The following is a 23,000-nucleotide window of genomic DNA, read 5'->3' as shown; positions in this document are numbered from 1 at the left end:
CTCGAGTTACTGAGCACAGAAGTTGTACCTGTGATGTTCTTCTAAGACTGGCCAGAGTGAAAGAGTGATCAAGGGGACACTTAAATACACAATTTCTATAAAGCATTTAACTTTGTGAGACACCACAAGTAACATTTACCACACAAAGCCCGGATTCACATGTTTCTATATTTGTACCATTAAATTAGTTACCAATATATGTTTTCAGTTACATATTTTCAGTTATTATGCTAATAACTCATTGGGATTTTACTTTACAAAGCCCCCAAAAGTCAGATCTGGTTTTTAAATATATGTAATCTTTTTTGTAGCAATCATATTATTATTTTTCATCCTCAGTGTGTACACATATATTTGTTGGGTGTGTGTATACACATACACACACACATATGTATATAAAACATGAGCTATTTTTAAAGAAACTGCTAAGACGTTTCAATACCAGCCAAACATATTTATCTGAGGATTAATCTTCATCTATTGAATCAGGCAAGAGCACTGCCATGCATACAATTATTTAATTAGCAGCCAAATCCTCTGCCAGTCAGCAGCCGTTCCAGGCATACTGATGGGGTAGAAGATGCAAATCTCACAGTCGTACTGCTTTTTCTCATTACTACTGCAATTAGCACTTAAATTGATGCTTTAAACATACTAATTTCTGGAATAATTCAGGATTTGTATGTTACCTGGGATCGCCTCACTGCAGAGCCGACACCAGATTGCTCTGCAAATTGAAGCACTTTTGAGCCAAATAACCATCATCATATCAGATTGAGCCAATTTGCATTTGGTTTTAAAGATAACAGAATGGCAATTTATGCAAATAAATTAAGTAAGTTTACTTCAGAGTTCTCCCTGAACTAATTATAACAATGTTCTAATTTTTCATCCCATCTAAAACTTGGCTTGAAATCAATGTATACTATGTTAGAAATCTGTTGTTGCTAAGGGAAGCCTTGTTTTGACTTAAATATATTGTTTTTATTCATAATTTTGATGGTAATTTAGTTAGAAAGGTAGGCACTTATTATGAATATTTAAGTAGTTTTTGGTGCCAATTTTGGATTCAACAAAAATTGAACAATCAGACTTTAAAGCCTCTTATACTTTTTCCAAGTTTTGCTCAAAAATAAGTTCCACTGGTAAAAAAATGATATGGTTTAGAAGCTTCTTTATTTTAATACCTGCAGTTGCAAGTCAACATGTTAATTATGTTATAAATCCTGAACGCTTACTTTACATGTTTGGAGTAAAATTGCTTAAGACTTAAAAGTCTAGATAAGCCAAATATTTCTGGCATCGTTCATTCATATTTTTGGCCTTTCCAAAGATGGTTTGGAGAGATGACCTATGGTGTCTTACACAACACAGATTTAGCTTTCTATCTCAGGTGTGTGGTACACAAATGAGTTTACTTGAAGGAATAGTTTAGAATTTAGGAATAAGAAACTGATTAAAATAAGGAGGGGGGCATAAAAAAGTACCTGTGGGAACTGCATGAAAATATACCCAAGTATAAGAAAAGAAAAATCATCGTTAAGAAAGGGATGAGATGGGCTCCTGAGTAATGCAGCCTAGTGATGGATGAGGTATCATAGGACTCTCTCAGCCAGCTAATAGCATTATACTGAAGCAACTTCTAATAATGCCAGTACTACTACTGATGATTGTTACTGTCATTGCTTTTAATATCATTTATCGAGCTCTTATTCTATATCAAGAACTACATGAAGCAGTTTTACATAATAACATCCTGCTTAATTTTCACAAGAACTTCATGAGACAGGTATGATGTTTTCATGTTCATAATCATGATGAGTAAATGACAGACAGAATTCAAACCCAGGTGAGCCTGACTCCAAAACCAGCACTCTAAGTTAGAAAACTCTTGGTATAAATTCCCAGACAGACAAGGGAGTTTCAAAACATGGAAGGGATGGCCTTACCTGCTTCATTTTTGCAGCTGGTAGCTCATTTTCCATCATGGAGCTGAATACATGGTCTTTCCCTCCACAGGCATGGAGCAGCTCAGGAAGGCACTCGATGAAGCCGTGGCCCCCAGCACGTGGGCCCTTTGTACCTGAGCTCCACTTCCTAAGAAATAATATCAACACCAACCAAATAATTCTTTCATAACACAAATGAGATTTTCTAACAACGATGCTTTATAAAATTAGAACAGTTCTTTTAAATTAAGATTATTATATAACTTTTAAAAGGCCATTATTGTTAAGTTTCAAAATCAGCCACCATTCTGTAAGATATCAACCAAGAGAGTATCACCGTCACTATGTAAAATGTGTAAATCATAGGGGAGCTCTGTCAGCACTTAGGGTTCAGAGACAGCGGGTGTCTTTCTATAGGAAGGCACTAATGTGCTCTGATGCTTCTATGTGGATAAAGCACTGAACTGCAGCCCTGACATGTCTTTCATGGTTGCAGGCAAATGTCTCTAATACAATTACTTAATAAAGTTTTCATTTTAACTTGTTGGGAACATACTGTGAAAAGCACATTTTGGGAATCTTTGAGATTTATAGCATAAATAATGCTAGATCCCCAGGAACGGAGTCCACCTAAACTTTACTTTCTATTCGCTGTTTATACAGCAAGCAGAAAAATATATGTAAAATGATACTATTATAGCACTTTTCAGGGTGATAGTAAAGACCTGGATCAAATCCCCCAGGCCCCAAGCAGCTTCCATGACAGACCTGCGTGCTGTGTCAGGGTGGTACCCTTACGTGCCTGGCTTTACTGCTGAAACCCAACTTGCATAACTTTTACTGCCAGACTGGAAAGGTTCCTGGAACTGAGCCGCAGACATACGAGGTATCTGCTTTTCCCCTCAGGCCAACTGCTGCTGGTGTGGCTCACTCTGTGAATGTGCCGTTTAATGTCCAGGGACATCCCTTGTTGGGGACTCCAGCACCATGGAAATAACTGCCCCGGAAGCTGGTACACTTCAGTCAAATTGAGGAACTTTTCTGAGGAGACCCCATGTGTGTCTGAGGTTCTGGCTGGCATCTGTATCCAGATGTCTCAAATGACTGCCACTCCTGGTCCAGCTGATAGGAGGCTGAGGGCATAATGGCAGGCTGTAGCCAGACTGTTTTGCTTGTCTACATGACTGAGAACCAACATTTTGGCTGCAAAGTATCTCTCAACTGGTGTGAAACACTGGCATGAAAGAAACATTTTCATTTAAACACTGCCAACCTTGCTTGTAATATGTACTGTTCTTTTCCTTGCTAAGATCTTTGTAGCCATCTACATAGGACCTAAGGGTTAAATAATTTGATGACAATATAAACTCTTTTTTTAAGCACAGGTTATATCTTGAGCTGCTAGTATAAATAACTACCAAGTTTTGGACATTTTGCAGATGCACAATTTACTTTTGATAATGGATTTCAGATCCCTCAAATCTATTCCGCAAATAACAGAAATTGGTAATTTATTTTGCTTTAGATCACAAAGCACTTTAATAACATCTTTTTAAATGAAGGCTGATATTGTAAAGGAACAAACACAATTAAAATAGAAATATATCCAATGTTGCAAATGGAAAACAATTTAATAGAAGGTTAAAATGAATTGTGGTTCAGCTTGGAACACGTGATCAAATTCTAAGTGAGAACATTACAGCACTAACTAGGCCATGTCTCCCTCTGGGAAACAGGCATTTTCGCTGTAAAGAATCAATATTCTAGGCACAATCTGAAAAAATCCACATGAAAAGAAAATAATTTTTTTGAAATTTGAAAACCAATTACATTGAAAATTAAAACAATTACCTGAAAATGTGAAGATGGTGGAGTTCTATGTTTGGTACTGTAAGAAGAGAAGAGTCTTTTAACCACCTACCCTGGATCACCATCTGAACCAGGTTGGTGATGTTTAGGACAGTCACCAGCCAGCCCTGGTTTGCAGCCACATCCAGCATTGCCTGAACAGGGAGAAGGCACATATTACAAGAATACCACGGCACCTGCCCTCTCCTTTGGGGATCTGATGCTAGCCTTAACAAAAAATAAACAACAAAACCAAGCTTTATACCTCTAAATCAAAATAGATACCAGAAACCAAACTACAGTTGGATTGGAGAGAACAAACTGAATGTCCCATAACATTTATGTTATGTACACTACTTCCTACAAAGTGTCAAGTTTTTAGCTTTTTTAGGGCAGCAAAGATAGCAGCCAGATAATACTCGCACTCACTATGACAAAGAAAAAAACTCAGCGTACTTGGAGAGCAAATACCCATATAATTCGCTGTATCAAGAGCATTAGCAGCTGCGTTTAAAGAGTAAATCTCAGGTAGTCTTTTCCAAATTTAAAATCAATAATGGTAAGGCGACAGGAGGTTTTCTTGCCAAAAATTTATTTTCCCCAAAGAGCAGCTTAAGGACAGAGTCCTGGTTTTCAATGAAAATGATACACCACAAACTAGCAAAGGGACAACTGCCAGTCGTGCATGTGGAATGATGGGCAGCTATTCATATTAGTCTATACATTTAATCTAATGTTTTATGGACAAACAAACGCTGCATTTGCTTAAGGCAAAACTAAACAGTGAAATCTTATTTAAACAAAGGAGAAGTTTACACAGGCAAAGCTATTTCAATTAAATTAGATTCTGGAGAATGCTGACTTAAAGACACATAAGTTAATATCACGATCTGAGGCAGCTCTTTTATACAGTTTTAGAAGTGTACTCTCTTGTTTTGGGAAATGAAGAGAGGAAGGTAAGAGAAATTACACACACCTAGTAAATGCTTAAAATGATACTTTAATAGTAAACATCTCACCAACAGCAAAATATTTATAAAATGTTGTACAAAATCTATTAGTACATGTTTAGAAGTAATTTTTAAGGCATATTATTTCAGTAAAATTGGTTTGCCATACTACTTAGTACTACTGAGGCACATACATTTTCCTTCTAAGTTTTGAATTTCCTATTCTGTGTTCTCTAATCTACAAAAAGTAAAATAGTTTAAAAAGCATCTGGCTAAACCAATCTGTGGTCTTTTCATACACCTTACAAGGAAATGGCTCAATGTTTGTGGATAGCATGGTTGATGTGATGGAATGGTCAAATCGGTCTTTAGCACCCATGAGTCTATTAATTATACATTGTAAAGCCTGACTGTTGGTAATAGATATATTTATATACACAAACATGTGTATGTGTGTATATCAAGGTGTATCCACGTACAAATTTACATATTTGTAACTCTGGGGAAAATACACTTATATTCTTCCTGTTTCTCTGCAGAGCTGATTAAAACACTTTGCCTTTCTTTGAAGTATATGAGACAAGCTGGTCATGATGAACACTACTCAGAACAAAAAGAAGTATTAGTTTACAAGTCACAACTCTTGAGTTCTGTAAGGGAAGAGAAAAAGGAAAGAGAAATGAATAATTATATCTAATGCAGTGTCATGATGATGTTGGAGGTTGTAATGTGGAGTAACTATGGAGATTTGACTTGTGATTTTACATTACAACTTGACTGGAAATAAATTCCAGACCAAAAGCTCACATATTAGAAGAGTTGGATGGATGGACCATATGTTTTTAACTTTGAAGTTTTCATGATGAAGTTGAAAGATTTCATAAAATTTATGAGAGTTCCCCACAATTTTTCATTGTATGATCCAGATGTGAAAACGTAAAAAATCATGCAAAGTGATTGCTTACATGAAGTAAATGAAAAGCCACATCATGAATTGAAAACTATTATTTGTCTTGTTTTAGAGAAAAGGCAGGTAGGGAGATCAAGAATCTGGGATGATAAGGGTTTTGTGACTACCCAAACTGGGCGAGCCAAAGGTTGCTGTGTGTCTCTGCTCAATCACTCCACAGTCAGTCCTGTTTTCTTTGCCTCCCCCAGCCTTCATCAACTCTCACCTTGGAATACAATAAATACCCCTTTTTCTCATTACCATCTAATTTTTCTTCAACCTGTATTTTATATTGTTACCAATGTAAATTTTTACAGAGGTGAAACTGATCAAGTCATTCCTCGGTTTCAATTTCTTCAGTGTCTTCACACTGTGCAGAGGACAAAAGCTAACACTTCTCTGCATGACAGTTGACACCCTATGATCTATCTGGTCCTGGCTTACTGCTCTGGCCACCTTCCCCTCTGTACTCTCAGGCCAGCAATACTAAATTACTGCTGTTTCCCCACATTCGTCCTTGCTCTTAATGTTCTCTTTTTACAAACACTGCTCCCTCTACCTTGTCTACCTGGGAAATTCCTAGTCATCCTTCACGTCTAGCTCAAATGCTACTTCTAACTGTGAAGTCTCCCCGATTCTTCCGGGGGGATTGTAGGTACTTCTCCTCCGATGCGTCTGCTGCTCTTGACACATGCCACTGTTATCCTACTGTGATTCTTTGTTTACATACCTGCCCTTTAAACTCTAGACTCCTTGATGGCTAGAGTCTGGAAATATTTTTTGTAACTCTAGCTCTAGCACAGTGCACTCAAGAAATACTTGTTTTGCGAAAGAATATTGGTAAAAATCCAATCACAACGATCACAACATTCTGCTTGTTATTGCACATCTGCCAAAGGCAGTACAGTGTAGGAAAAAAATGACAAGCTTTGATGTCAGATAGACAGAGGCTTGAATCTAATTTTGTCCCACTTACTATGTGTAAATGTGGGGAAATCACATAACCCTATTATGCTAGACTTCTCATTGATAGAGGGGTATCATAGCTCCTTATAGGGGTGCTATGAGGGTAAAAGGAGATAATGTACTATGTAAGGCATCTAATATACTGCCTGGAACACAGTAGACCTCAATAAACAGGAGGCTACTTTTAAAGTTTTTCTCAGATAAGATGAAAAGAACACCCTAAAACAACCCATTCTTTCTAACAGGGACTTCCTTTGGGCCTTCTGGTGATTTCTGCACCAAGTAGTACAGGGCTTCGAGGGGCAGGGCATGCAAGGTCAGGAGCTAATGCATGGCATGGGCAAAACTGTTGGTTGAGGGAAGTGTGCAGTTACAAGACAGTCAGGGGACGAGGCCAAAGACAGACCCTGAAGCTCAGGCAAAAGTGGAGGACGTGGGCTTCGTTCTCAGTTTGAGCGGGCAAGCCCATGTTACTGCTCAGAGGTACACATCTGAAGGGGCTAAGGTCAAGCGTGGTCCAGGAAAATGGGCCTGAGGGTCCCAGTTGCCTGCACTAACATATCTCCACATGACGGAGCCTAGGATGGACTCCCTGTGTCTCACTATCTTTACAGCTGTCTTCCTGGTAGAGAAGGACTAATAGGTACATGCTTCTCCCTAGAGCAGCACTCGCTTTGGCAACAGCTAGAGATCATTTCCCAAGTCACCTCAAAGTCCCTGACAGAGATCTAATACTCAATAACAAACGGTTGTTTTAGCACACTGAGGAGAAATAACTCTGGACATTCTTTACCAGCTTAGCATTAACGTTAGCCAAATACTTAATCCCCCTTTACCTCTTATCCACTTTTCTACTTGGCATGCTACCCACCAGGCAAAGCTAGGATGATTCTAAGTGTAGGGGGAAAAGTGATGGGAGCTGACTGTGTGTGAGACTTTCTCCTACTAAGTCGGAAACAATTTCAATTGATGGTTGATTCAGAATTCTGTCATGTCCAGCTGTGACAGAATGGAAATATGATTTCTAGCACTGTATTTATTTATAAAATTACAGTACCATTAAAACCTTACCATAATTAACAGAAACTGTGGGGCTGTCATTTATTTATAGGAGAGCAGGTGATGAGTTTGGTTTGGAAGACATTTTAACCGAGGTGCCACTATGAAGCCAGGTGAGAAGTCCGGGTAAAAATGAGCTCTAGGGAGAGAGCAAGGGCTAGGGTTGTGGACTTAGAAATTCTGGGCACAAAGCGGGCAGCAAAATAGTTAAAATGAGCAGCCCATACCTGGAGCAGCCCATTCCATACCTTCCTGCCTGTCCAGAGCTCATACCTGGAGATGAGCTCTGGACAGGCAGGAAGGATAGGAATAGGTGAGGGTCTAAGGTACTCTCAAGGGCACTACTGAAATAACAGGGATTCGAGTGGTCGTTTGTTAAGCATGTACTATTTGTCAAACACTCTGATAACATTTTATGTAAGTAATTGAATTTAAACCATTTTAAAGATGAAGACATTGTGGCTCAGAGAGGTAAAGAAACACGCCCAAGGCTACAAAGCTCTGGTAAATGGGTACAGCTGGGATTCAAATTCTGGGAAGTCTGACTCCAAAATGCTTGCTTTTAACTAGTATAGTAACTGGTATAGTATACGGCCTATAAAGTTCAGGATGTGAGGAAAGTGTGTGGAATTTCAATGGGGTCCTTTGTTAGAAGATTCTGTGATGAATGTGCATACTAGATAAAATGGGGCTCTGAGCAGGTTTCCTGACAAGACGATGTTTAAAGCAAACAGTAAGTTTGGATGAAGTGGAAACAGATATATAATTCATGAAAACTTGATACTTGTGTGAAGACAGTGTGGTATACTAGAGAGAGACGTGGCCTGAGAGTTTAGAGTCTCGTGCCTTTAAATTAATTGTAAGACCTTGGGCAAATCACTTAACCACTGGTATTCATTCTTCTCATATGAAAAATCAAGGAGTTTGATTAGGCTTGTGTCTATCTTTTGTAAGCTTTAATCTTTCATCAATAAAATGCCAGCATACTCATACTATATTTTCACTTGTTTTTATAAAGCTCACCTTCTATCTTTCCAGGTGGATTGTAATAGCCTTGAAGTCAGGGGCAGAAAAACCTAAGTCAAAAAAGAAGGCAGCATATACCAAGCACAGGATAAGCTGCACAGAGAAAAGACCCTCTTGGGATCAGAGGAAGATGAGGTTTCTGCTGCTGGGGTGTATGGGTGAGGCCTCACAGAAAAGACAAGCTTCAGTCACTGAAGCCTCACACACACAGTCTTTGGAGAGAGAGAAGCTCTGAGAATGGAAATTGATAGCACTCATTCGTAGTAGAGGGTTCAATCTTGTCTGTAAGTTGGAGGTGATATCTCTTGCTGGGAGAAAGTACTGTAAAGGAGCATGAAAAGGTTTGGAGTAAGTACTGGGGGGAATTAATGATGTGAATAAAAACTAGAGCAGCAGTGAGTTTCAACAGTATGACTTTAAAACAATAATTATAGAAATTATTTGAAACAATTAGAAATTGTAGAAACAATTAGCAATGCTTTGTGATTGTTTCCAGTAATAATGAGTACAATTAATTTGAGCATGAAAGCAGAGAATGCAGAGGTTGATGAACACCCGGAGGTGAGAGATTTTAGGTTACTAGTGATATCACTGTTGAAACGGACAACTCGAGGGTCAATGCTATTTAGGGTGGCAAATGAAGTCATAGTGGACTGAAGACTAAACTGATGGATTAGGAAGAGCATAAGAGGTTCAGGTCTAATGAGTAACAGAAATGTTCAGTCAGGTTGACTGGTAAAGATGCTACGGTCAGAGAGGAGACTCAGAAGGTGATATCATGGAAGTGGTGGCTAACTTGGTTTGGATATAGTAATTATTAGAGTGGAGGAGTTTAGGATGCATGCAATCACAATGTGGAAAGGACCATCTGCTGAAGCCACTATGATGACTGCAAGAGCTGGGATGAAGCTGAAGACTATGAATTGGTGTTTGAGGAAGGTGGGGAAAGAGACTAGAGTTTGGAACACAGTTGGAAAGAAAATTTTACAGACATTGAAAGTAAAACATAACGTGGGTAAAAGAAGCAGGAATCTGAGAAGAAAGGTGTGGTTAGGGGGACCCGAGGAGGCAGATTTTTATTACTGGAGAAATAAGAATTAGCTAGTGCAGGAGTTTCAAAGGGAATGTAGAAATGGGGTGGTGTGTGTGTCTCCCTATGTCTGACTGGGAGAGCAAGAGAGGAAAGGAGAGATGGATCAGGAGAGAGGGAGAGGCGAAAAATAAAGAGAGGTCCACATACTGTACACATCCTAGACCTCACCCTTGTATGGAACTCATGGAAAACTCTAGAACTTCTGAAGTACTTGGCTTTATGCAACGTAAAACAATAGCAACAACCACCACCACCACTATCAGCACAAAAAACAACCCCATCCCTCACCCTCACCAACAAAAAGTGTTCGAGTTTAGAAAACAGACACTCTCTGGAATGAAATTTTTTAGGCTGTAAGAGTCCTGAAGCCAAAGGCATGCTTTCTGACTTGAATACACCTATGTCCTCAACATTTATTTTGAATCGATTTCAAGAATTCCCTAAGCATATCAGGCTTGGTCTTAGCATTTAAATTCAACAGCATTTTCATAGTGGTGTTACTATTTCTGCCAAGGACAGATTTATCCAAATCTACAGATATTTTTCTTCTTATCTTCTGCTACTGTAGATTATACTCAAAAATGCAAGCTTGACAACATATCTATATATTTTATATCAAACAAAGTAAATTTCATTCAATTATTATGAAAAGTCCCAACCTTATGCAGTTAAATCAAACTGTATAGACAGTATGCATATATGATGTGATAAAAATATTTGTATAGTAGTACACAGATTATAAAACACTTTCATAAATAGCTCTCATTTAATCCTTAAAATACCAAGTATGAGGCAGGCATCAGTACTATGCCCTTTTCACAGGTGGAGAAACTGAGGCTGCGAGAAGTTCAGTGATTGTATAATCACACTGGTAAAAAGTGATAAAGTTAAGACTTGATCTTGATTTTCCAATTTCATTTCTGTGCTCATTACAATATATTCTATTACCTCTGAATGATTTACATAGTCTCTGTCTTGTTTCAAGAAGGATTTAAAGTGGTTTATGTCTGTCCTTTTTTCCCTACATAGCAGAAAAACACAAACTCCAGACAAAATTATTATTCATTTAATTAATTATTGTCTCTGAACAAATTTTGTCAACATAATTTCTGAAAACCTAAAATTTAAAAATTAATTTTAATTTACGATTTGGTTATATCTACATCTGAATATTTGATATACAGGCATTAAATATCTTTGGAAACACAACTGAATTCTGGATTTAAATAATCCAAGAGTAAAATAGGATGAGCACTGTGATTGAATTAAGTCAACTTCCTTGCAAGGAAATAGAATCACGGAGTTAGGCCACTAAAAGAAAAACTACATCATTCAATGCACATCAAGAGGTATGTTAACAGGTGGGTAATAAGATGTAGCTCTAAGGCCCATTATTAAAATATTTCTAAACCTCAGTTTAATAAGTCTGTTAACTTAGTCTTCAGAGTCTTCAAGACTCTCTGGCCGCAGGGTGACATCTGAAGAGGCAGAGATGATGCTCCAGCCTCTCTACCCCCCTCTGAGCATTCTGATGACTTGCACCCTCTCTTCTTCCTCCCTTTATTCTTTCTCCTCTTCAAGGAACCTTTTCTCCTGTTCCTCATATCTCCTGATAGTCATCCTCATGAGTCTAGTGGCAGCATAGGGATTACAGCAACCACATGAACACAAGATCACGAGAAAGGGCTGAAATGACTGGATAATGTTGCTACTTCTGTTCAGGTTAAATGACATAAAGATAACACTGCCAGAGTTTAAGAGAAAGATTTATTTAGTTTAGAATGAGAAAAAAAGATTTTCATTAATTTATAAAAACCAAGTTGTTATTTACGGAATGTCATGAGAATGCAAAATACTACGGAAAGATCGTCAAAAACAATGAAAGTCCAAGAAACTCACGGCCCAAGAGGAGCCTAAGGAGACATGACAACTAAATGTAACATGGTATCCTAGAGTAGAAAGAGACTAGCAGGATCCTGGAGTAGAAAAAAGACATTAAGTAAACTATTCTGAATAAGTATGGACTTTAGTTAATAATAATGTATCAATATCAGTTCATTAATTGTGACGAACGTACCATATTAACATAAGAAGCTAATAATAGAGGAAAACTGGGTATGGGGTGTATAGGAACTCTCTGTACTATCCTTGCAACTTTTCTGTCAATCTAAAACTATTGTAAAATATAAGCTTTATGAAAAAAAAAAAAAGCCATGGAAATTCATCCTAGGCAGCTTGTTAAAACATTAGTTGTTAGACATCTGCTAGAAAATGCACTATTTAGTTCAAGAGCTCCCAGAAGTTTTATAATGATGGGAAAACCTGAGAAAAGCTTTCTTGACAGAAAGGAACACTCCTTTAAAGGTTCAGGTCAGCTGCAAGTAATGATACAATATTTTGTCAATAATTAAAATGCTATAAGTAGATTTACAAGAATCTTTTTCAATAGCAACAGTTGTTCACAGTAACTTTCTTCTGAACTTTTACCCCCAGAAGGTTAGCATTCAGGAAGCTCAGCTGCTGTCTAACAAACTTAATTAATCAAAAAGTCATTTCCGAGCTGTAACTATGAGTAAAAGCGCTTCAAGTGTGCTAGCAAGCCTACAAGTTAATCAAAATGCTAATGCAGTACAAATTAAAGTTGTGATTAACATTTCACAGTAGCTGCTTAAGTGAATTGATCACACAAATGGGTTAAGCATTACTCATTTCCTACAGCCCCAATCGGGAGAAGGGTTGTTATGTGGGTATGAGGAGAGGAGCTGGGGGTAGAAGGATCCTCCATAATAGCATGATATCATCAATAAACCATCACCAAATTGTCATACAAAAGCTACAGGTAGAGTCACCCAGGGGGAAATAGCCTTCCAAATTATATTATAGTCCTTGAAGGGAGATTGCCTGTAAATCCACAAGAGTAAGTAAAGGTGTTTAATACCTCAAAATCCACACATTTGTGTTAGTTTTGGAAATGCTAAATGTATCAGCTCTGTTGCTTCCGGACTGGGGAATGGTGCTTTGTTTTAGGTGGTGTTTTTGGTGTTCTACTGTGGAATTAAAATGTAGTTTTGACACAGGATAAAATAACCACTACCTGGATGACAATTCTGTACCATGGCGTGGATCTTTGCATTTGGAAGAATAATCACTCAGGATTAAGTTCATTTAGAATTATTTGTTTTTAAATAGTCATCCATTAATAAAACTTCATCTGGCTTCTGTGGCAAGAGATGAGCTCCTGGCAGTCTTGCCAGGAAAGCAGCCTGAATTAGACTTCCCCGTCTCCATGAGTTTGATAAGGTCACACTACTGTTTACAACAAACAGACTACATTTGTTGGTAGACAATTCAGATTTGGCAGATAATCTTAAAAATTCTTTGAGAATCCACACACAATAAATCTCCCTTTTCAATCCTCTTCTAAGGAAGAATGAGAAAGGAAAAAGTGAAATATTTATTCATTACATTCACCCATGATATATTGAGATCTATTATGTGCCAAGAATTATGCCCAAGTCACCTTAACAGTCAGTGACATTATAAATAGTTATTGATAAAGCTCCAGCATACCTTGGATGATACAAAATCCTTCAAATGTATGCTCATAGTACTGATATTCCTTGAAACATACCCATTAAACAGATATATTTAAAACTTAATTGTGTAATTTTCATTTTAGACTTGAGTTATAGCAATTAACTCTTTAACCTGTAGATTGCTAAGCACGTACAATCTAATTTTGGAAGTCTAAAAATTATTTACATATAGTCCACCGATCTTTTTCCCAAAATGATTTGAAGAGGCTTTCTGAAGCCTATTGTGCTTTACTGTCCACTTAAAGGTAATCTTTTCATTTTGTCTAATTATAAGCATTTAAAAATATGAAAGGATTCTATGAAGAATATACAGAAGATTTTACCTACCATTTGCTACATCAAAACATTTCTTACAAGTCCTGGATTAAGGATTTGACCAAGTATTTGTTTTGTTAAGCTTGGCAATACCTGGACTATTTTCACTGCTAACTGTATTTGACTCTGTGATTCTAAAACTTGTTCATTTAACTGATAGTGACATTGTGCAACACATGGACAACCCACTGAGCCTGTGCTTACTGCACCCCTAGGTACATCCTCCTCAAAGTTACATTAGCATTCCTCCATGGCAGTTCCCTCTCCTGGTATCATCCAATATTTCCATGCTTTTTAATCTACTACAAATGGGAATCATTTGTTAATGGAATATAGACCCAGCTATAGTCATAGTATCTCTCAGTTAAAAGAATTAGATCAATGAAAAATATTCATATCATTATATCTTCTTTTGCATCCCTTATCCTATTCTTTCCTATTCTCAGACTCTACTATGTGCATACATACACATCTTAAGTTTATCAATTAAAATACTTTAAAAAATAGATTGAGGATGCAACGTGTTTTCAGAATAGCTGTAAGTTACAGAAAAAAATATAATATTAGTTATTTGAAATGTAATACACTTAGTTTAACAGAAGTTGTTACAGAGATAAAGAGGTCAAATCATTGTTTTGAAGTTTGGGATAAACAACAATCCCACCAATAAACTTTTAGGGATTTTTTTTTGCAAATTTAAGAAGGTTCTCTGAATGGAGGAAAGCATACCAGTCCAATTTACACATCCCCGCCCCCCCCATTCCTCTATTCATGCAGCTTACTAAAGCTATTTTTTGACTAGCACCTTTTGTGACAATTGATAAAGCCTACTGGAACACTTTAACAATAATCTGAGTGGTTTATAAACTACCTATTATGTGTGAAAGAGAAGGCTGGAAACTTAGTACTTCAAAAAAGACTTGGACATTAAGGAAAATAATGTAAAACGACAGCTCCTATATTAAAGTTAGATGCAAGAATTTACAAAACAATGGAAACTTACACACCAGCACATAGCTCCTTAAAGATCTTCCTTTCAGGTAATGAATCACCTAGAGTATTTTCAAGGCAAGTGCCCTTGGTTACCTTTGCCTACTTCCACTAGGGCAATGGAACATGAATTCAACCTATACAAGCATGCGCCTCGGTATGCAGAATATAGAACTTTATGCTCTTCCTCAATAGAAAAGAGGAGATGTCTGCTATCTTTTGGGGAATTGGTAGTTCCGTATCTTGGGGTAAGGAATATCTGAGATTGCCTATTGCTACTACAAGACTGAGGTTTTTCAAAAAGGACCAGTCAGATGGACAAGGGCTGCCTCCAGGGGAGCCCCATTAGTGGTGGTGGTGATTAACTAGTGAAAGAAGCCAAGAACCTCACCTAAGCAGAGAAGGCAAACCTTCAAGAATGAAAAGGGAACACAAAATGTGTGTTTTAACAGTAAACCTATGCACAGGTTGTTCTAGTATGCATATACTATTTATTATAGGATTATAATTATGATGGCTTATAATTATGATGGCATTCCTCCTATGGTTGTATCTGCAACTTGATCTTTCCCCCATTATTTCCAAATATTGTAGTTTGGGGGAGAATGTGGGGGAGTAAATGGTTAATTCATTGGTCTACGTAGCATAATATAAAAACCTTGGGAAGGATCATAAGCAGTTGATACCAAAAAGGCAAACAGCATATCAACTGGACACTGTAGAATGATATAAAAAAGGAGTTATAAATATCAATCATATTAACAAGTCTCTCTTAGAAACAGGTTAAGTAATTATAGGCCGACTGTTGAAAGGGAACTAAAGTAATTAAACGGAGGTGATTTGAGTACACATTGAAAAGGAGGGATTACAGTCACGCGTTTCTTAATGATGGGGGATATGCTCTGAGAAATGCATTGTTAGGTGTATTTGTCATACGAATATCATAGAGAGTACTTATACAAACCTAGATAGTATTGCCTACTACACACCTAGGCTATATGGTACTAATCTTATGGGACCACCGTCGTATATGCGGTCCATCATCGACCAAAACGTGGTTATGCAGTGCATGACTATAATTAAAAAATATTATTCATGGTCTCATGGGAATACTTGATTTAAAAAAAATGGAAATTCCTGTGAAGGTCTTACATTTTAAAACAAATTCTGACTAGACTATGAGTACAATTTTTAAATCCATCTTTATAGGACAAACGGAACCCCATGAGAAACACTTTTATTATATATCCAACTTATGCTGAAAGCTATTTTTCTTTCTGATGTGATCTTGGGAGAGTTAGTATTCATGTGTAAAACGAGGATAATAATTGTACTACTTCATTGGACTATCATAACAAATGAGTCAATGCAAAGCAAACCAAGTAGAAGAAGGCCTGGTACAGAGAAAGTCCTCAATAAATGTTCACCACCACCACTGTTAATGATGGTTTGCCTTATGGGCCATCATTAAATAGTGATTTTTTGGTGTGGGGTGCAGAGATGGTGTGCAATTCTCTAAATATTCCAGTAGAATTTGGTATTTAACATACATTAATTCCAACTTACATTTAGAAGAAGAGGTCTCCAGAGATCTTTCTAATCAATCTATACTGTCTTATTCGTATGTGCGTGTGTGTGTTTTCTCCTTTCATGAGATAACAGCATTATCTTGTAGTCTTTAAAGGCATTGCTGCTCAAGTCTTTTAAAATAGTAAATCTTAAAATGTACACAAATGTTTTGATCTATTAAACTTAGGTTGCAGGCTAGATAGCACTAGCTGAAGGGTAAATCTGGCCTCTACTACATCTGAAAGAAACTTTCCCAAATTAACCCAGCAAACTGACAGCACAATTACACTTTGAAGCACACAGCCCTCTGGTTCTCAGCTCACTGAGTCAGCTCCTCAAGCCATGCTTTCCCTTTTTCCATTAAACAACTTAAAGCATTCAGTTACTGGGAAGTTTTGCTCTCAATACCATATAGGAGGTAGTGGGAGTGACTAAGATATAGACCTGTAGTCTTATGCTATTTGGCTTTGTAGTGTATTTAGATATTTTTCATTTAAATGAAAAATAACATTTACATTACATTTACATTTTACATTAAAATCATGTAAAGACTTGTGGCACTTCTTAGAAAAGATTAGATATTAGAGCAGGATTTAAAGTCCTGGTATCTCCATTTGGTTTCAGCATGGACTGCCTCAACAAATCACCTTTAAACAAAGTTATTTAACTTCTCTGAACATCAATTTCCCTGTCTCTTGATGAAAACAGCAGAGAGCTAATCAAAACACTAGACATTTATCACCAGTTCTGGCTTTGCCATCAAATTCAGAAAATTTAAGCAAGTCACTTTAATTTTTGATACTTCTTATTTGTAATTTTCCCATAAAAGCTGACAAAGTTTTCCTTTGGTACCTCCAACACAGAAAGTATGTCATATTGTTTACTACATTTTACAAATATATTTTATAGTTAACATGATCAAGAAGAGGATTTTAAAGGTGAATGGCAAGAATAATCAATTCTGTAATTACTCAATTTACAAATTAGAACATTTTAAGCAGATTTTAAGAATTGAGATATCACAGTAATTTTTACTTTTATTTTTGTTGACTATGATGGAAATGGAAATGCTACTAACAGTAAAATATCAAAAAGAATCATGACAAAAAATCTCAACAAAAAATGACACAAATATAATTTCAAATGGGTACAAGAAGGGAAGGCAGGCTGTACCGTACACTCTGACTTAAAGCCAGGGGGAATACTACTACTACAAGTATGTTTTTCTTTTGTGAAAGATTCCCAGGACATGGAGAGTCAAGACTACAGAGTTTTCATAATCTAAATGATAGCTTATATAAAAGGTATGTTTCCATAAAATAAAGAGAATAAAAAAAACCTTAGAGTTGAATGATTATGATAAAGCAAGGAAATAAAAGAACCAGCTAAGAATGAGAATACTAAGATAGACTTATTTCCTTGAGTCCTCAAATTGTTGTTTACTTTATAAACATTAACTAATGCCCCACTCCCATAAGGTGTTATTTTTACTCAGACACCAGGGGTTAAGTGTCTTGCCTAAGGCCTTACACTAAAACAGGAGCAGAGCTGAATTTATAGTAAGACCTGGTGGCACTGAGTCCCATACACAGACCCAAGGTCATGCTGATGTCCCATGAGGACAGTAGTATAGTTTTCAATCAGCCAGGAGGGCTGCAGCTTGGAAAACTGCTTGAACCAATGCTTTCTAAGGCCAACAGTATCCACGTATCAAATGGGCAAAATAGGGTACAATAATCAAAATTGTCAATCAGGCATGGAAAATTTGACCAACTCTTGATTTTTCTCTTCAAATTTTTCATTGGCAACTCTAATATTCTTTCCTCTTTCTGTCTTGTTTACTATTATTATAATCTTTAAAAGAAACTGCAGGAATGAGAGGATTTAGGATATAAAACTGTTTGCCATATATTTACAACTAAGTTTATTACCAGGTGGCTTCTGAAAAGCCAAGTCAACATTTAAGATGATCATAACTAATGCTTATAATTTATAATAAAGGAAAATTACACAATGTTTGATAACAAGGGACTCATTAAATAAATTATGATCTTCATATGAAGGAATATAGTGCAGCTATTGGAAATTATGTTTGAACATAATTGAGGAAATAAGTAAATGTATTTTGATTAATGAGAGCCAGGTTTCTCACAGGTGGAGAAAGGAGTTATAAATAAGAAAGGGGGAAGACTAAAATGAACCCTTTGGTGTTGGACTGGAATTGGAGGTATTAGAATAGACTCATGGTTTTATGGATACAAATGTTTTTCACACACTCAAACACACACATATATAAATACATACACAGATAAGTAGATACAGAAATAGATATAGATGTCTGTATATACATACTTATATTTCCTAGCTTTGTCCATAGAGAGGGCCTGGAGGCAAAGACACCCAGGTAGCGACGTAGTCAACAAGCACCCAGATTCTAGTCTCTAAAACCACTCTCTAATAAAAGGAACCAGGGTGCTTTAGAAAAATGGCTGATTCCAGGGCTGGGGCACGGGAAAGTACTAGATGCCAGAATGCAGGGTGTTCAAAAAATGATGGGGCATGTCAAACGGCTACCAGAGCCAGCGTGAGAGGCCCCAGTGATTGACTGGGAGACAATCTGAGCAGCAAAATAAAAATAATGAGAGCAATGGATTTTACCCACTAGAATAAAACAAACACTTAATGAGTCTATACTTACAGAAATGAATAAGTGAATAAAGTAAATAAATCAGTGAAGGAGAAGGGAAGGAAAGTTCTTTACAGTAGAATTCCAGGAATAACAGAAATAGAAAATCACAATAATAGTAATTGTTTCATACAAAAATCACCAGTGTATGCTGAAAATAATGTAGGAAAGTATGATGAGAAACAGGGTACTCAAATCTCAAAGTATCTTTCTACAAGATACCTATTAATCAGAAAAGGAAAAAAAGTAACTTTACAGTGCAGAAGCCTGGAAGACACCACCTCAAGTGTACAAAGTTAACATCACCAGTAAAGAGACACATCCATGTCACAAGCCTCCTGATATGATACACCCAGAGGACAAAACATCACTTCTGTGGTATTCTTGCCAATTATATATAACGTCGATGTAATTATGAGGAAACACGAGGCAAACCCCAAGCTGAGGGACAACTCTATAAAATAACTGGCCAGTACTCCTCAAAAGCGCCAAGGTCATGAAAGACAAGGAGACTAAGAAGATATGACAACTAAATGCAATTTTATTATTTTCTCTGGATCCTGGTCCAGCGAAAGGGCACTAGTGGAATAAAATTCAAACTGACAAAATTTGAATGAGGTCTGTACATTAGTTATTAGGATTAGATCAGTACTGAGGTAAAATGTTAACATTAGGGGAAGTTGGGTGAAGGATATACGGAAATTATGTTGTACTTTTTTTTTTTTTGGTGATGAAGATTGGCCCTGAGCTAACATCTGTTGCCAGTCCTCCTCTTTTTGCTTGAGGAAGACTTGCTGAGCTAACATCTGCGCCAATCTTCCTCTACTTTATATATGGGATGCTGCCATAGCATGGCTTGATGAGCGGTGCATAAGTCCGGGCCCAGGATCCGAACCCGCAGTCCCAGGCTGCTGAAGTGGAGTGCACAAACTTAACCACTATGCAACCGGGCTGGCCCCTTGTACTATTTTTACAAACTTTTTATGTCTGAATTTATTTCAAAAGGAAAAAATAAAAAAAAATTTTTAATTAAAAATAAATTTTTAAATTCATTAACAAAAAGAAAAGAGCCTCATATTCATGGGGGTGAAGATACAATTACTCTAAATGACTTTAATTTTAATATGTTGTTTCTCCAAATTTTCTACAATGAAGTGTATTACTTTTATAATTAAAGAGAAAACTATTTCTCTTTAGATGATATTTAGAAGGATCAAAAAATAGTCAAGAAATATAAATATCCCAAGAAACTGTATATAAAAATATCTAATAGGGGCTAAAGTACCTGACTGAATCCTTTACCCTTATAGCAAATTTAGAAACAGACTCCTCTGGAAATTGTTAATTTCTATTATTATACAGCTTTTGAATCACTATTGACTTAGTGGTAAAAAAAGAAAGTATCAATGAGTTGATCATACATTATAATTTTTACATATGATGTACATATGTACATCTATAAATAAGTAAGTACAAAAATTTAATTCCTCCTGCAACTTTTCTTCAACCCTTTCTGACCCCTGGGTTCATTAACAGGTCAGTGTTTGAGGGGTAAAAAAAACAGTTACAGGAAACACAAATGAGCATTCAGGGCCACAGTTAAAACTTTAGGAACTTTAACCTTTGTTTATAAAGTGTGACTAACAAAGAGTGGCAAATCATCTTTCTAGAGAGGTAAACCATGTGTTAGTTACAAAAGGGTGTCAAAAAAATTTATGTGTTTATTATAGCCTTACTTCCCTTCTAATTCCTGATAGTTTATGCTTACTCTATTTTACAAAACATCCTTATTCTTTTAAATAATCAAATTAGTTTTCTTTTGATAATAAAAACGTTGGAAGCTCATTTAAAAACATTCATACATTTTAGAAAAGCATAAAGGAGAAATTAAAAATCACCTAAAATCCTGCTACACAGAGGCGGCTTCCATTAATCTTTTGGTGGACACTATCCTAGATCTTCTCTCTAGGTATATTTTAACATATTGATATAGATATTCTAGACAGATGTAGAATTCATAAATGGAATTGCAATATTTTGCCATGGTCTATAACCTGAAAGATACTTAGGTTATTTCCAAGTCTTTAATTTTGCAAACAATGCCATAATGGACATCCTTGTACACATGTCTTCACAGACTCATTTACTCTATCTTTAAAAACACCTTAAGTCTTTCGAAAATTTTAAAAATTGTTTTTTATTACAGAAATGTCCAAAAAAGGTATAATGTAGAAAATCAAAATCTCTCAATCTCAATCCCTTAGGTGTTCTTCCCCTATCCTGCTCCTCTCACAATCATCTCCCAGTAAATGGCAGCCCCATTCGTCCAGTTGATCTGAAGAAAAGCCTTGGAATCATCCTTGGCTCCTCACTTTTCCTAAAAGCCTTTGCCCAATCCATTAGCAGATTCTGTTCTACTTAAAAAAATACGCAGAATCCAACCAATTCTCACCAATCTCACCCATACCAAAGGGGGTCAGCCACCATCATTTCTTGCCTAGCCCTAAAGCATTCAAGGTATGAAAAGTTTCAGATTCCACATTGCAACTAACCTTCGAGAAACACCAGATGTCAAGTTTTTGTGTAGTATCAAAGAAGAATATCCACAATTATCTGAAAAGGCTATAAAAATACTCTCCTTTTCAAACTACAAATTTCCACAAGGCTGGATTTTCTTCATATACTTCAACTAAAATATCATATTGTAACAGACTGATTGCAAAAGGAGATATATGAATCTAGCTGACTTCTATTAAGCTAGACATTAAACATATTTGCAAAAATGTAAAACAATGCTACACTTCTGATAATTTTTTGTTGTTGTGAAGAATAGTTATTTTTCCTGAAAAATCATCTTATTTATATTAACATATAATGGGTTTATTATCGTTATTTTTAAAAGAAGTAAAAACTATTGGAGAATTTCTCAGTTTTAATTGATGTGGTAAATATTCATAGATATAACCAACATAACCTTGAGTGAACCACTGTTCTAGTTGCTTCCCTCACATTCAGAGTAAAATCCAAAATCCTTACCATGGTTTACAAACTCCCTACATGACCTGACCACATTTTCTCTAAAATCGCCACACCCACCCCTCTCTGACTTCACTCCTAATCACCCCTTCTCACCTTTTTCACAATGGCCTTCTTGATTTTCTTCGAAAATACCAACTAAGTTCCTACATGAGGGTCTTGGCATTAGGTTGTCTTAGTTTTTGGAGTACACTCCTCCAGATAATCCCACGCTCACTCTCTTCCTTTAATTCTTTCTTAAATGTCACCTTATAAGCAAGATAGTCCCCGAATACCACGTGGAAAAATAGTGCAAAACGGCACCCTCCACCTTTCTTTATACTTCCTTTACTATACTTTATTATTTCTTTTAAATAGCAGTTATCACCTCTTGACTTATATTTTTAATTGTCTGTCTTCTCCATCTTGGGTGAAAGTCCATAACAGCAGGTAGTCTTCTGTCTTGTTCACTGCCATATGCTCAGTGCTTAGAAAAGTATCTGTACTTCATCTACTTTCAATAAATTTTGATCAAATGGATGACTGAAATCGCCATCTTACTGTATTTATATTTGCTTTTCCTTTGAAAATTCTTGCTTTGAGTCATCAAGTTTTCTCAACAGTGCTACAATATAAGTTTTGAAATGCAAGTATATTTTATCCTAAATAAAAAAAAAACAACTAGAAATGATGGGAGAACATATAAGTATTAGAAACAACTTTCATACCTGACATACTCTGAGCGCTTGGTCCAAGACTGTTTTGGTATCGGTGTCATAATCTGGGCAGGGCAGCATGGTTCGGCTGAGATGGGCCTGGAGTAGGAGATGTGCTTTGGTGTGAGGGCTGTCAAATGAATGAGGATTCGACTCCAGGGGAAGACATTTTGCCAGTTCACTATTCATATGATCTTCATTGTGCCTTACTGGCAAATCTGTGTATTCTTCTGCATCCTGAAAAAAAAAAAAACCACGTATATATACTAATGT

At 36.5% G+C, this 23,000-nt stretch overlaps 1 protein-coding gene across 1 annotated transcript in view; it reads right to left on the bottom strand.

The window, feature by feature from the left end:
• ASCC3 (activating signal cointegrator 1 complex subunit 3) overlaps window positions 1-23,000 on the bottom strand; it is a 336,770-nt gene that overhangs the window by 9,339 nt on the left and 304,431 nt on the right. The window contains exons 37-39 of the mRNA XM_058566571.1: window positions 22,740-22,964; window positions 3,801-3,952; window positions 1,950-2,097 (exon numbers count right to left, since the gene is read on the bottom strand). Of these exons, the coding sequence (XP_058422554.1) occupies window positions 1,950-2,097; window positions 3,801-3,952; window positions 22,740-22,964 (525 nt within the window). The remainder of the gene's footprint in view (window positions 1-1,949; window positions 2,098-3,800; window positions 3,953-22,739; window positions 22,965-23,000) is intronic.

Source organism: Diceros bicornis, chromosome 23, assembly GCF_020826845.1.
Source record: "Diceros bicornis minor isolate mBicDic1 chromosome 23, mDicBic1.mat.cur, whole genome shotgun sequence".
NCBI lineage: Eukaryota > Metazoa > Chordata > Mammalia > Perissodactyla > Rhinocerotidae > Diceros > Diceros bicornis.
Note: the sequence above shows the minus strand (reverse complement) of the source record. Positions and strands in the feature narration are given on the sequence as shown.